This window comes from Dicentrarchus labrax, unplaced genomic scaffold (assembly GCF_905237075.1).
Source record: "Dicentrarchus labrax unplaced genomic scaffold, dlabrax2021, whole genome shotgun sequence".
In the NCBI taxonomy this organism is placed as follows: Eukaryota; Metazoa; Chordata; class Actinopteri; family Moronidae; genus Dicentrarchus; species Dicentrarchus labrax.
The window spans coordinates 22,437,360-22,456,622 of NW_026136713.1; the positions used below are offsets into that span (position 1 = coordinate 22,437,360).

Consider the following 19,263-nt stretch of genomic DNA (forward strand, 5'->3'; position numbering starts at 1 on the left):
GTTGTGTGTTTGTACAGTGTTAATAAAGTTGTGTGTTTGTACAGTGTTAATAAAGTTGTGTGTTTGTACAGTGTTAATAAAGTTGTGTTTGTACAGTGTTAATAAAGTTGTGTTTGTACAGTGTTAATAAAGTTGTGTGTTTGTACAGTGTCAATAAAGTTGTGTGTTTGTACAGTGTTAATAAAGTTGTGTTTGTACAGTGTTAATAAAGTTGTGTGTTTGTACAGTGATAATAAAGTTGTGTTTGTACAGTGTTAATAAAGTTGTGTTTATACAGTGTTAATAAAGTTGTGTGTTTGTACAGTGTTAATAAAGTTGTGTGTTTGTACAGTGATAATAAAGTTGTGTGTTTTTACAGTGTTAATAAAGTTGTGTTTGTACGGTGTTAATAAAGTTGTGTGTCTGTACAGTGTTAATAAAGTTGTGTGTTTGTACAGTGTTAATAAAGTTGTGTGTTTGTACAGTGTTAATAAAGTTGTGTGTTTGTGCAGTGTTAATAAAGTTGTGTGTTTGTGCAGTGTTAATAAAGTTGTGTGTCTGTACAGTGATAATAAAGTTGTGTTTGTACAGTGTTAATAAAGTTGTGTGTCTGTACAGTGTTAATAAAGTTGTGTTTGTACAGTGTTAATAAAGTTGTGTGTTTGTACAGTGTTAATAAAGTTGTGTTTGTACAGTGTTAATAAAGTTGTGTGTTTGTACAGTGTTAATAAAGTTGTGTTTGTACAGTGTTAATAAAGTTGTGTGTTTGTACAGTGTTAATAAAGTTGTGTGTTTGTACAGTGTTAATAAAGTTGTGTTTGTACAGTGTTAATAAAGTTGTGTGTTTGTACAGTGTAAATAAAGTTGTGTGTTTGTACAGTGTTAATAAAGTTGTGTGTTTGTACAGTGTTAATAAAGTTGTGTGTTTGTACAGTGTTAATAAAGTTGTGTGTTTGTACAGTGTTAATAAAGTTGTGTGTTTGTACAGTGTTAATAAAGTTGTGTGTCTGTACAGTGTTAATAAAGTTGTGTGTTTGTACAGTGTTAATAAAGTTGTGTGTTTGTACAGTGTTAATAAAGTTGTGTTTATACAGTGTTAATAAAGTTGTGTGTTTGTACAGTGTTAATAAAGTTGTGTGTTTGTACAGTGTTAATAAAGTTGTGTTTATACAGTGTTAATAAAGTTGTGTGTTTGTACAGTGATAATAAAGTTGTGTTTGTACAGTGTTAATAAAGTTGTGTGTTTGTACAGTGTTAATAAAGTTGTGTGTTTGTACAGTGTTAATAAAGTTGTGTGTTTGTACAGTGTTAATAAAGTTGTGTTTGTACAGTGTTAATAAAGTTGTGTGTTTGTACAGTGTTAATAAAGTTGTGTGTTTGTACAGTGTTAATAAAGTTGTGTTTGTACAGTGTTAATAAAGTTGTGTTTGTACAGTGTTAATAAAGTTGTGTGTTTGTACAGTGTCAATAAAGTTGTGTGTTTGTACAGTGTTAATAAAGTTGTGTTTGTACAGTGTTAATAAAGTTGTGTGTTTGTACAGTGATAATAAAGTTGTGTTTGTACAGTGTTAATAAAGTTGTGTTTATACAGTGTTAATAAAGTTGTGTGTTTGTACAGTGATAATAAAGTTGTGTGTTTGTACAGTGTTAATAAAGTTGTGTTTGTACAGTGTTAATAAAGTTGTGTGTTTGTACAGTGATAATAAAGTTGTGTTTGTACAGTGTTAATAAAGTTGTGTTTGTACAGTGTTAATAAAGTTGTGTGTCTGTACAGTGTTAATAAAGTTGTGTGTTTGTACAGTGTTAATAAAGTTGTGTGTTTGTACAGTGTTAATAAAGTTGTGTTTGTACAGTGTTAATAAAGTTGTGTGTTTGTACAGTGTTAATAAAGTTGTGTTTGTACAGTGTTAATAAAGTTGTGTGTCTGTACAGTGTTAATAAAGTTGTGTGTCTGTACAGTGTTAATAAAGTTGTGTGTCTGTACAGTGTTAATAAAGTTGTGTGTCTGTACAGTGTTAATAAAGTTGTGTGTCTGTACAGTGTTAATAAAGTTGTGTTTGTACAGTGTTAATAAAGTTGTGTGTTTGTACAGTGATAATAAAGTTGTGTGTTTGTACGGTGTTAATAAAGTTGTGTGTTTGTACAGTGTTAATAAAGTTGTGTGTTTGTACAGTGTTAATAAAGTTGTGTGTTTGTACAGTGATAATAAAGTTGTGTGTTTGTACAGTGTTAATAAAGTTGTGTGTCTGTACAGTGTTAATAAAGTTGTGTTTGTACAGTGATCAATGAGCTCTGTGTCACTATCAGCTGCAGATTGATTGACGGGTGAATATCAGGATATTATTGGGTGGAATCAGTTAGTTATTTCTGTCGTAAGCTTGCGTCACATTTTACTTTTACAGGAGACACAACGATTGGATTTTTCCAAAAAAGTTTAACAGACGTTGTTAAAAATGTTTCTGGTGGTTTTTTGTGATAATGAAATAAAATCTGACACTTTTCTTCCAGATAAAGTAAAGATCTTGTTTTCCGGCTCGCTGTGTGTTTGTGACTCGTGTCCCCTCTCGGTCGCTGCTCTTCAGACACCATTTGGACGTCTGATCCGACCCACGCAGCCCGGACCCTCGGCCCTTCCTGGGCAGCTTTTGGACCTGGGGGACAAATGCCAGCCCATTCAGAAGCCTCTAATTGTGGCCCGGAAAGCTCCACAAAGCCCCCCTGCCTCCACCCTCAATGGGCTGCCCTGCGGAGGCCCGTGTGAACAGCAGAGCCCCCTTTTCTCCTCCCCATCCTGCCTCAGTGTGTCGGCCCCCCTGCACATGTTAATTAATAGGCCTCACTGGCAGATTTGGATCCCGCTCGGCTTTGATTGAAGGCGGCCATTAGCATCTATTAATTGTGCCTCTGGCGCTTTATCGCCGGCTCTGAAAGGAGGAATTAAGTGGTGTGAGTTATTGTGAGGGCTCGGGGTGTGAGTCTGAGTTAAAATGTGATTATTGTCCCCGCAGCCCGGAGCCAGCTAACTGCTGCTAAGCCCTCTTGAAAGTGAAGGGGCGACTCCTCTCATTAGAGCCCAACAAGGGAAAGATATTAACAGGAAATAACTGCAAATTTCTTTTTTTTTCTCTGCTTCTAATCTCGGCTCTTTATGTCCCGCGTGAAAAGGGCACTTAAAAATGTAAAGAGGGGGGAAAGTGGAGCGCGAGCGGCGCGGATAAACAGCGATGATACAGTAGTCCAGCCGATGGATTTCATTTTGTTTTTCACTGCGACGGGATTTAATTGGGCGAGCGAGGAGCAGCTGCAGGACTTCAGTTCTCCTTGTTTAAAGTTTCTGATCCACAGAAACGAAGGAGGAAAAATGTTCAGACGAACGGATAGGACAGGATGTGAAACATTCATTTTATGAACCCTGAACTAATTGGCACCAAGGATTCATAACACCTAAACAACACTGAGCTTGAACTCATTAGCAGGAAGGTGAAGGCAGCGCCCCCTGCTGGACTGGAAACACAGTGGAAATATGATTTTAACTCATTAAACCCCATAAACAGTATAAACTCTAGAGCAACGTTCTATATGGAGCTGATTCAATCAATAATCTATAATCATTGACTGTTTACCATCCACTGTTTAGATCTTGGTGCTTTTTAACTCTAGATTTGAACCGGATGAAGGATTTTAGTCATCGGACGTCTGGATCTTCGTCCTTTGTCTGTCCAACAGCGTGGGAGAAGCAGTGATTGTTAAGGTGGAACTGCTTTATTCAGTGTGTTTAAGGTGGAACTGCTTTATTCAGTGTGTTTAGTGGTTTTAATCAGCGGGTCTGTTTGTGTTGGAGAGGAGGAGACCTCTGTGGATCATTGGGCTCCCGGTAGAAACCTCCTGAACCATGAACACTGAAGGAATCCTAACCGGGAGAAGCTGACTGCAATGACGCCAATGGTGGTGAAGACAACAACTCCCATGATCCCACGCTGCTTCACCACCTCATCACACATGGATATTTATAATATTTATGGCTCTTTCTGATGCAGGAGGCGGTTTATCAGAGTGAAGTCCCGACCCTCAGGTTGGGAGGTTCAATAAAATGATGTGTTTGTATTTGTGTGATTATTTTCCTCTCACTCAATAAGCACAGTGTGTTCAGTGTTTAGCGCCCCCCAGTGGCCACAGAGCTCAGTGACACTTTAATGATTCACAGAAACATTTTAGGACCATTTTATTGATTTCTTAAAAGATCAAACACGTCTTTATTTCCTCTCTCAGCCATTCACTCTCTCTCCTCAGGTGTCTCCAGGTTGCTGTGAAGTGTCCTGGGAACACTGTGACATGACAGCAGAGGCTGTGACCCATGGCTAACACACACACACACACACACACACACTCACACACACACACACACACACACACACACACACACACACACACACACTCACACACACACACACTCAGGTATTGTCTCAGCTTGTCAAACAGCCGCTGACACACTGATCCTTTTACATCCGCTCAGCGATTCACACATACACTCAGAGCGACGCTGCAGGTCAGAGGTGTCGGCCTCCTGGACACACACACACACACACACACACACACACACACACACACACACACACACACACGCACACACATACACATACACACACACACACACACACACACACATATACACACACACACACAGTCTGTATCTACCTGTGAGGCGGTCTGATGTCACAGCTTGTGATACACTGCAGCTGGTCAGTGGCTGCATGCTTCACAATGTGACACTGTAGGTCACAGCCTCCACTGGGGGGCGCCAGAGGTTCAGGAGGGGTCGCAAGGCTGTCTTGGTTTTAAGGTGTGTAAAAAAAATAACATATATACAATATAATAAATAAAACATACACACAGTAGGACTTTATCCCAGCATGTGGTTAACTTCTGTGGAGAAACGTAAAGTCTAGTAGAGCGATGGTCTGTAAAATAAAACAGAGAAATGTTTAAAACGTTCCCTAAACAGGAAATAATCTGCTCAGAATTCCTCCAAATCACACAGACAGTGAACAGAGTTGATGTGTTAGAAGCAGGAAAAATGGGCAGCGTGAGGATCTGACCCACTTTGACGAGAACCACATTGTGATGGACGACTGCACTGTAAAAAACAACCTATAGAATTTACCCAATAAAACTGAGGTAACAATTTGCACTCACTTTGTTTGGATATATTTGACTCCATATTTTGAGTAAAGATTACCTTAAATCAAAAGCTATGAAATACTCAAATAAATTAAGTAAAGTTTACCTCATATTTCTCAGTACATTCCACAACTAATTACTCATTAAAAATGGGTAATATTAACCCTTGATTCTTAATAGGTATTTACTTAATAATTACTATTCATAATTTATTAATATGAGTAATTAACTGTTACTTATTCAAGGAAGGTAAGATTTACCCAAAAACTTACTGTCAGACAGTGATGATGTCAATGTTTTTTATTCACAAAATCACAAAATATTTCCACCTGAGGATAAATTATTGCTACAGGGAACAAGAGTAGAGCAAGGGAGAGATGAAGCACCTTCAAAAGTGTTCAAAAGTGTTCAAAAGGTTTAAAATAATATGCAACGTTCTGCACAACAGGATCACAAAACATTTCAAACACCTGTTTTATAATAACATGTAATAATATATAATCCATGTTGTTCCTGAACAACTAGACAAATCATGTTTACTTGTTTGAAGTATTTAGGATTGCTAAAATAAAATAAAATAAAATAAATTAAAAATTACACAACCCCATCCAACTGTGTCCATCTACAAAAACTAAGTGCTATGCTCTGCAGAATGCTATGTATATGAAGCAAGTTCCTGAAATTATATGAATGAAAAACCTCATTAGAACAAGAGGGGAAACGTCAGATATGCCAGATCTTTCATATAAACAGTTAATTCCATGAGCTTGCTTTTGAGGCTGTGGTCAGGGAGGAGAAGAGGGGAAGAGGAAGAGGAGAGGAGAGAAGAGGAGAGGAGAGGAGGAGATCAGAAACGTCAGGTATGCCAGAACTTTCACATAAACAGTTCATTCCATGAGCTTGCTTTTGAGGCTGTGGACCTTCTTAAGAAGTGTTGTTCCGTCAAGCTCCAGAAAAAGTTTCTGGAATACTTCCAAGGTATTTTTCAGTATCTTGGGATACTCAAGGTTGAGGGCATAGATCAATCCCATGAGCAGCACACATGCCTTGGTTCGATTTCCACACCCAGTCAGCACTTGGTCTCCCTCAATGACAATGGCCACTTCTGCTGGATCTTCCTCAGCCATGACATCATGGATCACAATGACCTTAATGGTTTGGATTGTGTAGTCCTCACAGTCCTCCATGTTAAAAAGAAAAAAACAAAAACATATACATTTTAATTGAAATATATGATATGAGGTGATGTTCCAATACATTTGACTCTTATCATCTTGTCAAAGGAATTTATTTCAACTCAAGCAGTTTATTTTGTATTAATCAGCAATTCAATAAAAGTAGGTGTCATTAAAGGCTCAACATTCCACAATTGGTACATCTACATTTTCCATGATGCAATGTGGAAAGGAGAAGAGGAAGAGGAGAGGCGAGAAGAGGAGATCAGAGAGGAGAGGAGAGGAGAGGAGAGGAAGAGGAGAACTTCACTGCAAATGACATTTTAATGCTGTCTTTTAGAACATCGACAGCCACTTGAGAGTGAAAATATATATTTAGAAAATATATTTAGCGGATGACTAAAGAGAAATGAATGTTAACAAGATGCGCGGAAAGTAGGCCTACACTGCTCTCCATCAACACACTGTGGAGGCTCTGCACAGCAAACACACATAACGGTATGATTGCTAATATTGTAAAATACAGAACGCGAACAAATTTCACCGCAAACCCTACTTTCCGACTGTTAAAGATTGTTGAAGTCCCTATACGGTTATGTTATTTCCAGCGTTTTATCCCGACGTTAGACAGTGAACAACCGGGCGCTGTCGCCGATTCAAACTTTCGGTTCAAGCATGCATGGCACGTAACACAGAAACACTCCGACTACAACTCTTGTGAAACAACTCGACAATTCCTAAACTGTCCTATGCATTCGCGATATTGTACACAGCAACATATAAAAGATTAAAGTGAGTTTACCTTCAGTTCAGACGGCAGCGGGAAGCAGCACGCATCCTTCAAAAATTCTAATCCCGCTCATCCAGGTCTGATGCATGCGCACATCGCAGCGTAGAACCGGTTGCTTTGGGTAAATGTTACCCTATTTTTCCATGTAACACTTGTTACTGTTAAAAAATGGGTCGTGCAGGTATAATTTACCCATTATTTTATAGTTTCTTTGATAACTAGAATAATCTGGTAAATTTTAGACAATTTGCATGGTTTATATTTACAACCCTCAAAAATCCTTTTTTACAGTGTGGGTCAGAACATCTCCAAACCTGCAGCTCTTGTGGGGGGTTCCCGGTCTGCAGAGGTCAGTTCTGATCAAAAGTGGTCCAAGGAAGGAACAGAACCAGAGACAGGGTCATGGGGGGCCGAGGCTCATTAATGCAGGTGGGGAGTGAAGGCTGGCCCGTGTGGTCCGATCCAACAGACGAGCTACTGTAGCTCAAACTGCTGAAACAGTTAATGCTGGTTCTGATAGAAAGGGGTCAGAACTCACAGTGCAGAGCAGTCTGTTGGTCTGGGACCAGTCAGGGAGTCCAGTGATCACAACATAACTACATGGTACGATGTTTGATCTCCTGAACACACTCCAGAGAACAGATTTGTTTATTTTCTGTCTCCACTGATGATTACAGACAGACAGGGCAAATTAAAATAACAATAAAAGTCACTTAGAAATGTTGAGTTTAGGATAAATAATGTGTAGTTTTATTGTGGCAGCTGGCAGCAATACAGTAATTTTCTATCATTAAAATACTAATTTTAGCTTTAATTTTACATAAAATCTGTCTTTTTAATGTTTAATTAAATATATTTACAGTTTGAAACCATGAGCTAAAATCCAGGTGAACTCTGCTATAATACAATAATCAGACATTTACAGCAGAGTGCTGTTATTATTGGATTGTTATTATTTGAATATGAATGTTAAAAGTTATAGAAGTGTAATAAAAGTCATTATCTGTGAGATTACAGTAATTATTGTTGTTTACACTGATAACAACTGTATTTGGACAGTTTACCTTATACACTGATAAACAACATTTATTCCACTTCCATCATTATACAACATATCCGTCAGTTAACTATTACTTTAAAATTACACAACTAATACTTTATCATTTGTTGTGACAAATTTGACATAATTCTTTTAATCATTAACAGTAATAAACTAGAATTTAACAGTTGAATCTATTAAATAAACAGTAAATATCTGTGAAAAGATTGTAGATTTGCAAATTTAGATTTAGACGTGTAAATTCACAGGCTACTTTTTTACATTTGATTAATATTTACATGTATGTAAAAAATACAGAATAAAATCTGTAAAATTAGATTTTTTTAGTGTTTCTGCTTTTAGTGTTTAACCATCCAACAATAATGTCGTCCACTTTACTTTACACTCATTTTATTGTGTTTATATATAAATATATATATTATAAGTGCTCTTGTATTATAAGCCTATCTTTAAATAGAACATATTTACATCCATTGATTATTTATATTAATACTTTCTTGTTTTCTCATTGTTATTAGTTTCATGCTTATAATTAATTAACTTTGTAATTAAGTCTTATAATCTATTATTATGAGTCATTACTCTTCAGGTATTTGCAAATGAGGAAACTCAGCGGATCAATAAAGTTGCTCCAGTTAGCGGCTGCGGCGCCCCCTGCAGGTGAATCACTGTTGTGTTATAATAATGAGGACGTCTGTCAGAGCCACACACAGCTGCCTGTCTTGGCCAGGACTCTCTTGTGAAAGAGATTTTTAATCTCAATGAGACTTCTCCTGGTTGAATAAAGGTTAATTAAAATTAAAAAAAATAACAGCAGGGGTCAAAGGTCTCACTGGAGGGGAATCTGACCAGTTGTTTCTGTGATATAAAGTTCACAGGTTCAATCCCAGCAGCAACCACATGTACAAACTGTCCTCTGCTGCCCCCCAGTGGCCACACAGGTGCATTACACCACCAGAAGAAAAAGTAATAATACCAATCTGTAAAAGTACTTTATTACAAATAAAATGTGTTTATGAGCAAACTGGATGCAAATGCTGGAAGTATAGATAGAGCTGAAAAAACAATTTGACAGTGAATGTGAATATTGGACAGAGGTTTTAAAGAAGATAGTTAGAACTTTATGGGTGTGCTGGAAGTTATCATCATTATTAGTTTCAGCCTTTATTTCATAGGCATATTCATTAATTTATGTATTTAATTAATTAATACAGACTAAAATGTTAATCTGTACCCTTACACACTGTATTATGAAGGCTAAGAGGCATTATACTTTATATTAATTACTGTTATTGGTTATTAAATTGTTTAATAAACACATTATACTCATAATCATCAGTTTAAGATGCAGATTTTTATTTAGTCAAGCCAAAAACAAAACAGCAAAAAAACAAACTGCTGCACATAAATCAAACCAAGAAAAAGATGAAAGAAGTTTTAATACATCAGAAGAAAAAGAGAAAATTAAAACTATACAACCTGGAACAATCTCTGATACAAACTCTGGTACAATACGTCAAAGTGCTGGAGCATGAGGAGACAAACACTGACACATACGTTTCTAAGTGTTAGTGTCAGAAACCGTTATGTTCTCTGAGGTACAGTCCAGAGTCTGGAGGCTTTAAAGAGTTCACCGATGGATATATGATATAATCTGACTGATGCCTCGTCCACAGAAGAACTTGCGAGATGTTTATCTGGCGTTTTTCTGTAAATTTCTTTAATTTTTCCTTTTAATGAACCACTTTTGGTCCTCGATTAAATCTCCCCGTGGTTTCTGATTGATTGTCAACACAAACAGTTTATTATAAAGCTTGCTCAGTTGTTTATATTATGTTTGTCTTTATTCAATTCAATTTTCAATTCAATTCAATTCAATTCAATTTTATTTGTATAGCGCCAATTCATAACAGAAGTTATCTCAGGACACTTTTCAAATAGAGCAGGTCTAGACCGAACTCTTTAACATTAATTACAGAGACCCAACAGTACCACCATGAGCAAGCACTTGGCGACAAGGGCAAGGAAAAACTGCCTGTTAAAAGGCAGAAACCTAGGACAGGTCCTCCGGCTCTAGGTGGGTGGTCGTCTGTCTCGACCAGTTGGGGTGAGAGAGAGAGAGAGAGAGAGAGAGAGAGAGAGAGAGAGAGAGAGAGAGAGCGACAGACAGACAGACAGGTGCACAGCAACAACAGTATTGGCAATGGCAGTCAAGCAGGACCATGGCAGGAGGCTCCACCAGGATCCATGAGAACCTGCGAGACGAGAAAGCACAAGAACTCCGGGGAAGAAGTGGAGTTAGTAACATGCATTAAAGGGACATGAATGAGTGCAGAAAGAGAGAGGAAGGGAGGAGCTCAGTGCACCATGGGAAATCCCCCGATAGTCTAGGCCTATAGCAGCATAACTAAGGGATGGTTCAGGACTCACCTGATCCAGCCCTAACTATAAGCTTTATCAAAGAGGAATGTCTTAAGCCTACTCTTGAATGTGGTGAGGGTGTCTGCCTCCCGAACCACAACTGGAAGCTGGTTCCACAGGAGAGGAGCTTGGTAACTGAAGGCTCTGGCTCCTGTTCTACTTTTTAGAGACTATAGGAACCACAAGTAGCCCAGCATTCAGAGAACGTAGTGTTCTAGTGGGGTAATAGGGTACTATGAGCTCTTTAAGATATGAAGGGGCCTGACCATGAAGAGCTTTATAGGTGAGGAGGAGGATTTTAAATTCAATTCTACATTTTATAGGGAGCCAATGCAGAGTAGCTAGTACAGGAGAGATGTGATCTCTTTTTCTAGTTCCTGTCAGTACTCGTGCTGCAGCGTTCTGAATTAATTGGAGCGTTTTAATGGACTTATTGGGGCAACCTGATAATAAAGAGTTGCAGTAATCCAGCCTTGAAGTAACAAATGCATGGATTAGTTTTTCTGCATCTGTCTGTGATAGGATGTGTCTAATTTTTCTAATATTACGTAAATGAAAGAAGGCAGTCCTAGAGGTCTGCTTTATGTGGGAGTTAAATGACAAATCCTGATCAAAGATAACTCCAAGATTCCTGACAGTGGTGCTAGAGGCCAAGTTAATGCCATCTAGAGTGACTATATCTTTAGACAATGAGTCTCTAAGGTTTTTGGGGCCAAGAACAAGAATTTCGGTTTTTTCTGAGTTTAACATCAGAAAATTGCAGGTCATCCAGGATTTTATGTCCTTAAGACATGTTTGTAATTTAGATAATTGATTAATTTCATTGGGTTTGATTGATAGATATAACTGCGTATCATCTGCATAACAGTGAAAGTTAATGGAGTGATTCCTAATAATGTTGCCTAAAGGGAGCATATATAAAGTAAATAGTATTGGTCCAAGTACAGAACCTCTTTATAATAGTCACTAATTTTAGAAATCCCTGCGTTCATATATATTCAAACGTAAACAACCTGATATCCATGGCAACAAGATAAAAGCATGATGGATGAAAGGAACAGAATCTGTGACATCATAATGGCGTCACAGATTTTTTTCGATGGTCAATTTGTTTCAGACAGATTTCACTGGACACACAAACAGGACGAACACTGAGCTGAAGAAATGGAGACCGACAGCAGAGAGGATGAACCCTCATTTAACCGCTTCCTCACTCACCTGGAAAAACAGGTACAGCGTGAGCTGAAGGACGGCGAGGCCACCCTCACCCACAGTGCGTCAGCGGGGAGACTCCAGTTGGAGATCCAAGAGGAGCTGCTGGTTAACTTCCTCCAAGAGCTCCACAGACAGAGGAAGGAGGACGAGTGGCGCCAGGAGACCGAGCGGCTGCAGATGGAGATACGCAGCCTGAACACTCAGCTGGAAGAGGCCAAACTCTCCCGCACTCCTCAGGCTCATATCGAGGAGCTGAAGTCGCAGCTGAGAAACGTCAGTGTGAGAGATCCAAAAGATCTCGAGCAGCCGACTTCCAACATCACGGACCTTCAGATCCGACTGGAGGAGACGAGGAAGGAGAACGAGGCTCTTCAGAAGGATCTGGAGGAAGTGAAGGTGCATCTCCGGGTGGAAAAGCTGCTGCGTGCGGCGGCTGAAAGGAACCTCGAGATGACCGGCGAGTACCTCAAGGTGCAGCTCTTGGACAGAGACATTGCAGCGTTTGAGGCTTGCTCAAAGGTGGAAGAGCTGGAGAAACATCTCGCCCTCGAGAGGACTGAAACTCGGAGGCTGCGGAGGAAGCTGAGCAAAGCAGAGGACGCTCTTCTTAATCAGAAAGAGGAGGCTGAGAAGACCCTGAAAGGACACCGGGCTTCCCATAAAGTCCAGCTGGAGGCGCACCGAGCGGAGAACAGCAAGATCACCGCTGCCGTGAAACATGCCAAAGGTCTGCTGGAGGCTGAGCACCGTCGCCGACACCAGGAGCAAAACTCCCTCCAGGAAGCCAGAGACTCCTGTGGGGCCCAACTGGAGGAGCAGAAATATGAGAACTTTAAACTCATGTGTGCTCTGAGGGAGGTTGAGGAGCAGCTGATGGCCGACCATCACAAGTGGGACCAGGTCAAGGCTTCCCTCCTGGAGAAGCTGCATGAAGCCTGCTGCAGGTATGAAGCTCTGCTGGCTGAGCTGAGGATGGCCGAATATCAGCTGGAGGGCGACCACCTCCAATGGCAGGAGGAGAAGTTGTCCCTCCTTCAGGCCACAGAGGAGCTCCTGCAGTGTCTGCAGGAGAAGGAGCAACAGTGGGAGACTGCAGAGAGCTCCCTGAAGTCCCAGCTGGAAGACCTCCGGACCCAAATCTCCAACAGGAAGTAGAAGAAGGTCAAGAAGTGGCACAAAGTCTTCGGCTCCACGATCAGGAACATAAAGCTGTCCACCGAGAGGGGATCTCTCTGAACATCCTTTCCTGAGGTGTAAAAAAAAAAAAAAAAAAAAATTTTAAAAAAAATGTTTCTTATGTCTTCCTGTCTTAATGTGCACGTATCTTGTAAAATCCATCTATAATTATTATTGCCTTATTTATTTGTTTCATACGGAAGCGTATTGCATTCACTTGAAAAAAAAAAACTCTGGTTTCTCCGAGTAATTCATTTTTTTGTTTGTTTTTTGAATAATTTTTTTCCCGAATTATTGAGATACTTCGAATCCCCGCGAGAACCTCCAACTTGCAAGTGACTCCCATGGACCTATGGTGACTGCTGCCCGCACATACATGCCCCATCTTCAACTATCTACCGTACCGGGTCAATTTTGCTATGTATATATTTCTATGTCTAGCAGATCTGAATGGGCTTTCCTTCTGAACAACCGCAAAGTCCTCAGGTTCCTGCATGGAGTCTACAAACTAATGATAGTACCATCTATATGACTTAAAGACAGGACTATCTACCAGTGTCTTAAACCCAGATCAAAGTATAACTTGATTGAACTAAACAAGCCGGTCATTTTTGTTTCTGTTAAATCAAGCTCTCAATAAAGGAATGAATGCGTCTATTATTTCAAATGCTCTCTAAACTCAGAAAAAAAATTAGTCCGAAAAACAGAAAAAAAAAAATATTCAGAAAATCAGAAAAAAATTACTCAGAAAAACAGAAATAATTGCTCCGAAAAACAGACAAAAAAATAAATATTCAAGTGAATAGAATACGCTTTCGTAGTTTCAGGCTTTATTTTAAAGATATATTCATTAATTTATGTATTTAAATAATTAATATAGACTAAAATGTTAATCTGTACCTTTACACACTGTATTATGAAGGCTAAGAAGCATTATACTTTATATTAATTACTGTTATCGGTTATTATATTGTTTAATAAACACATTATACTCATAATCATCAGTTTAAGATGCAGATTTTTATTTAGTCAAGCCAAAAACAAAACAGCCAAAAAACAAACTGCTGCACATAAATCAAACCAAGAAAAAGATGAAAGAAGTTTTAATACATCAGAAGAAAAAGAGAAAATTAAAACTATACAACCTGGAACAATCTCTGATACAAACTCTGGTACAATACGTCAAAGTGCTGGTGCATGAGGAGACAAACACTAACACATGTTGGTTTTGGCAATACAAAGATTATATCCAATATATCAATCGTCCCATTAACAAAAAGAAAAATATTATTCACATCTTTAACACAATAAATCCCAAACTGACGTACACAGTGATTATTGTTCTGTAGCTCTGGATGTACGATGAGACGATGGAAACCTCGGACAGTAAACCTGCAGCCCATAATGAGGCTGTGTGTTCAGTTGCAGAAGCAGATTAACAGGCATTTTTATGTGCTAACGGTAACATTTTTTAACAAATGGATGACAGCGGTATTTAGCCTATAACATTGTTTGTTTCGCCATTTTAACATGCTTACCGTTAGCATTCATCTCACAGGGATTCTGCCATTTGTTCTAGAGGTATGTGCTAAAGGTTTTGTAGTGATGGAAATCAGGAGACACTGAAACTGTGACGATTAATCTCCTGCGATGAAAGTTTGGAACAAATCTACAAATCTACAAATCTACAGGTTATCATGAGGTTTCACTCCAAGATGCTAGCATGCTAAAAACACACAAACAAGATAAGTTGTACATTTTTATTGAATAAAACTAAAACAGTCCATTGTGTGTTGAGAAAATGTTTTGATTCTGAGGCTCATTGAAAAACATTTTAAAAACCTGAAAATAAAAAGGGCTCAATGTGGTTTGTTAGCCGGCTCCTGAACACTGAATCCGACAGCAGCAGGTGACTGAGCTTTAGAAAGACAACTGTAATAACACTGAAGAAGCGTTTGTGAGGCACGCAAACAGAAATGAGTAGATACCAAAGCAGTGAACACAAGCTGATTTGGCATCAGGTTGGTGAGGTTTCGATTTACTGAGGGAGTGGTCCGGTCCGGTCCGGTTCAGTTTCAGTGTTCGTCTGCAGGGTTTACGTAGCACGAAGCCAAGTTCAAGACTAACCTTTAAAAGGTCCAAGTTTACAATCTGAAACCTGAGAGGGTCCTCGTGTATCACTATAGTCTGGTTTTAAAGTCTAATCTCGAACCAGAACAGAACTTTTTGCTGGTCTAGATCCAAACAACCTTCCAACAGCGGCCGGTTGGCGCTTGTGCTGTTTACAAAGGTAACATTAAACTAGCTAGCTGTTGGTCAGTGTTATTCACCTCGAACGTGACATTTAAGTTATGAACAATGTTACGAATGAAACACTGATGTGAAAAATGTTTAGCTATGTTTGAGTAATTTTAGTTGACCAACTGCTTGCTAGCTAGCCAGCTAGCGTGACCTTGCTAACAGTAGCTAACTTTCGGAGTTAGGTTGAGCTGAATCGAGGATCCGGAACAGTTAATGTGCTTCTTACAACGAGTACAATGCGTCAATAGAGCCGACTTTTACTAGAACAACTATAAAAACATTGCTCGGAAGCTCAGATCTGTAAATAGTTTTCTAATAAAGTAACTTCTGATCAACTCGTATCAATTTCAGGTTTAAATTACCAACTTCTTGTTAATCCCACCTTCATTTAAGTCCAGATACGGATACAGATCATTTCTCTTCCTGTACAACACGGACCTGAACTACGAACACAATGTGTGCCACTGAACAAGGCACTTGGACTGTGGTATCGGGCCCGAAGCATCCGGTTTCAGAGCTATTCAAACTCAGAGTGCATTATTCTCCGAGGAGTCGGTGTGGAGTGACGACTGGTAGCTGCTAGTTCGAATCCTCAGAGTTTGATGGATGTTAGTTTGGGAAGCAGAAGATCTTTACGTGGACATCATCAGTTCTTATGAGTCTCAGGCACTTCAGCAGAGCAGCAGGTCGTAGTCACTAAGGTCGGCTCACACCAGCGTTTATAGAAACAGCGTAAAGGTGAATTGAGTTCCCGACTTTGGCAAACGTCAACAAACTGACGTGTGAATTTGCGTTCAGACATTCGAGTGAACAAAGAGTCAGAAAGTCAGAGGGAAGAAACTATAAACTTAAAGTATTATTTGTGTTGCATCATCACATTTTATGTAACAAAAGATTCACACAGCCCGCAGTCGGCCGTCCAATAAACTACGCTAACTCCATCATCCAAGCTAAACAGCTGAGTGGCAGTTAGCACGCTAGCTAGCCTGGCGGACTGTTGTAGCTGGCTCATTTTGGAGCATGTTAGCATTACAATGATTACAAAAGTAGTAAGTATTCAGTTTTGTTTCTATGTTACCGCCAACTAGCTAAAGAATAAGCAAATGACAGTGCGACTTTGTGGTGTGAAGATCCGTCTTCTCATAATTCCTTTAAAAAACTTTTTATGGCTTTTCCAGAACATTTAACCGTCGTAACGAACAATAATCTGTAAAAGAATTAAAAATAAAACTTAAACGGACAACCCCAACCGATCGTTGTGGCCGGACCTTTACCTGGGAGAGTCCGATACAGTATGTACACACAGGATCCAGTTTAAAGTCCACGTAGCAGAGCTGCTCTCCAGCCGGTTACTGAGCGGTAAAACCAACTGCCAATACGTAATCAATCATTCTGGGCAGCTGCAGTCGCACACAGTCTGGTTTCTATCTACAGCGAGTGACCTCCGCGTTCAGAGTCATCTGGGCGAGATCTCCTGCACCATGGCGGCCAGGTGGATGGTCGGACACGAGTCTCTGTGTCGCAGTTTGAACATCAGCTGCTCTTTTTCCTGAGAAAGCTGCTGGTTGATGACTGCCTGCCTCTCCAGCGCCACCTTCAGGTCCTGCTGCTCCTTCGATAACTGCCTGGAAACAGAGAGCAGATTATCGTCAGGGGTCACAGGGACGCTTTAAACTCACCTGGGTGGGACTACAGAGGTCTTCTGGGGATGGTTTTACATTTTTGTCATAATTAATCATCTTATATTTTCTGTTAGATCCATTAAAGGTGTGAATCTCAGGTGTGACAAACCTAAAAAATATTAATTCAAACAACAATCATCACCATCACTGGTGGTTAAACTACAGAAACAGTTCCTTTCAGAAGAGACCAGGATCATGAATTTAACACCAGAACTACCAAGACGGTTTTTATGGTGCAAATTTAAATGAAACCTGCGATCTCTTCAGCACATGACTTTTCCTAAATAGGTATTATTGAAGGTATTAAAATGTTATTTGTCGACAGACACATACATCAATAACAGCCTCATTTTACACATAATCCACGATGATAAAGATACAGAGGAATGGAAATTCAAGGTAAAAATATCATCAGTATTTTAGTATCAGTGTTATTAAGAGGAGCTCCCCTGTAGTTCTCACTGTGTGTTCAGTGTTTGTCGGGTGGAGGGAGGCGGTTTTAGTTTCTGATCACTTTGGAGTTTAAGTTCATGATCCTACATCAGAACTTCCTGAAGGAGGATTTACTGCAGGACTACAGACTGCATTAGTTTTAGTTTCCTGCACATAACATATTGTTCATTTTAAAATAGATTACAGCAAACAAAGTGTAGCGGACGTGTTTGTGCAGGTGTAAACTGTCCAGCAGGGGGCGCCACCTTCCTGCACAATGACCTGCCGTCAGTGAACTGAAGCACTCACTGAATCAGAGTCTGACAGTTTTCTATCCGGACCCTCAGATCCTCGTTCTGCTGCAGGACGTGGACCATCTGATCCTCCAGCGCCAGGTTCTTCTCCGTCTGAGGATCGCCACAGAAACAGGAAGTGGACAACAGAATGAACAACAACACGAGGAAGAGGAGGAGGAGAGGAAGAGGATGAAAATATGGATAAACAGTGGACCAACCAGAGCGTCCATCTGCTGCAGCTTCCTGCTCTGCTCCTGCACGCGCTCACTCTTCATCTCAATGACGAACAGCAGAGACTCCTGCTCGGACTCCCAGAATGCACCTGGGCTGCCATGGGCCTGGAGGGCACAGAGATCTTAATGAAGTTTTTACTGAAGAGCAAACACACACTGACGGTCTGAAGCTGGCGTACACACCTGGATGTTCCTCTGCAGGTCCTTCTTAAAGGTGGATTCTTTGACTCTCCGCTTCAGCTCGTTATAGACCTGCAGCTCTGCAGTCAGTTCCTCTACCTCACCCTGGAAAGAGAAAGGTTAAAGGTTAAAGGTTAAAGGTTAATGTCTGCTCTGATAGCAGCTGATAGATCTGCTCGTTCTTTTACCTTCAGGACGTTTTCAGCAGCCTGAAATGTTTCTGTCAGTTGAGTTTTCTCTTGTTCGTGTCTCGTCTGCAGCTCTGCAGCAAAAACACACAAACACACATTTCTGATTATAAATACATAGAGAGAGAGACAGAGAGAGAGAGAGAGACGGATCAGATAGAGAGAGACAGAGAGAGAGAGACAGAGAGAGAGACAGACCGACAGAGAGAGAGACAGAGAGAGAGAGAGAGAGACAGAGAGAGAGAGAGAGAGACAGAGAGAGAGACAGAGACAGAGAGAGAGAGAGACAGAGAGAGAGAGACAGACAGAGAGAGAGACACAGACAGAGAGAGAGACACAGACAGAGAGAGAGACACAGACAGAGAGAGAGAGAGAGACAGATCAGATAGAGACAGACAGACAGAGAGAGAGACAGAGAGAGAGAGAGAGAGAGAGAGAGAGAGAGAGACAGACAGACAGACAGACAGACAGAGAGAGAGACAGAGAGAGAGAGAGACAGACAGACAGACAGAGAGAGAGACAGAGAGAAAGAGAGACAGACAGACAGAGAGACAGAGACAGGGAGAGAGGGAGAGAGAGAGAGAGAGACCAAGAGAGAGAGATACACGCCGTAGAGACAATGTGCTGCTCAGGTGGACAATGTGAGACAATTATAAATATAATCAGACAAATGAAGAATATACAGAATATAAATAAACAGTAAACAACTGTGGAAGCTCGATCACAAACTCTCTAAATCTGTTTTCTTCTGTGGAGCCGTCTGTCCTTTCCAACGGGGAACTGAAGTCTTTCTATCTGCTCTCCACCAGACTCCTTTGATAAAAACAGTAATTCTACCTCACAGATTATAGAGGTTTCTGGTCCACCGCTGCCTCCATCTGCAGCAGCTAACGTTAGTTTGGAGTCACACAATAACAGATAAACTGACGGATGGAGCCTTTAATAATTCAACATTGT

General features: G+C 40.1%; 1 protein-coding gene and 2 long non-coding RNA genes across 3 annotated transcripts in view; 1 reads left to right on the forward strand and 2 right to left on the reverse strand.

The window, feature by feature from the left end:
* The window catches only part of LOC127374740 (uncharacterized), a 39,710-nt gene extending 29,414 nt beyond the window's left edge, over positions 1 to 10,296 (reverse strand). Inside the window, exon 1 of the long non-coding RNA XR_007887254.1 lies at positions 10,236 to 10,296. This is a non-coding gene — a long non-coding RNA (uncharacterized LOC127374740). The remainder of the gene's footprint in view (positions 1 to 10,235) is intronic.
* Positions 1 to 11,253, forward strand: part of LOC127374707 (uncharacterized) — a 40,584-nt gene extending 29,331 nt beyond the window's left edge. Inside the window, exon 2 of the long non-coding RNA XR_007887218.1 lies at positions 10,260 to 11,253. This is a non-coding gene — a long non-coding RNA (uncharacterized LOC127374707). The remainder of the gene's footprint in view (positions 1 to 10,259) is intronic.
* Positions 11,254 to 13,995: 2,742 nt separating this feature from the next.
* The window catches only part of ccdc69 (coiled-coil domain containing 69), a 28,332-nt gene continuing 23,064 nt past the window's right edge, over positions 13,996 to 19,263 (reverse strand). Inside the window, exons 5-9 of the mRNA XM_051420140.1 lie at positions 18,307 to 18,380; positions 18,122 to 18,223; positions 17,924 to 18,043; positions 17,719 to 17,816; positions 13,996 to 16,920 (exon numbers count right to left, since the gene is read on the reverse strand). Of these exons, the coding sequence (XP_051276100.1) occupies positions 16,752 to 16,920; positions 17,719 to 17,816; positions 17,924 to 18,043; positions 18,122 to 18,223; positions 18,307 to 18,380 (563 nt within the window). The 3' untranslated portion in view covers positions 13,996 to 16,751. The remainder of the gene's footprint in view (positions 16,921 to 17,718; positions 17,817 to 17,923; positions 18,044 to 18,121; positions 18,224 to 18,306; positions 18,381 to 19,263) is intronic.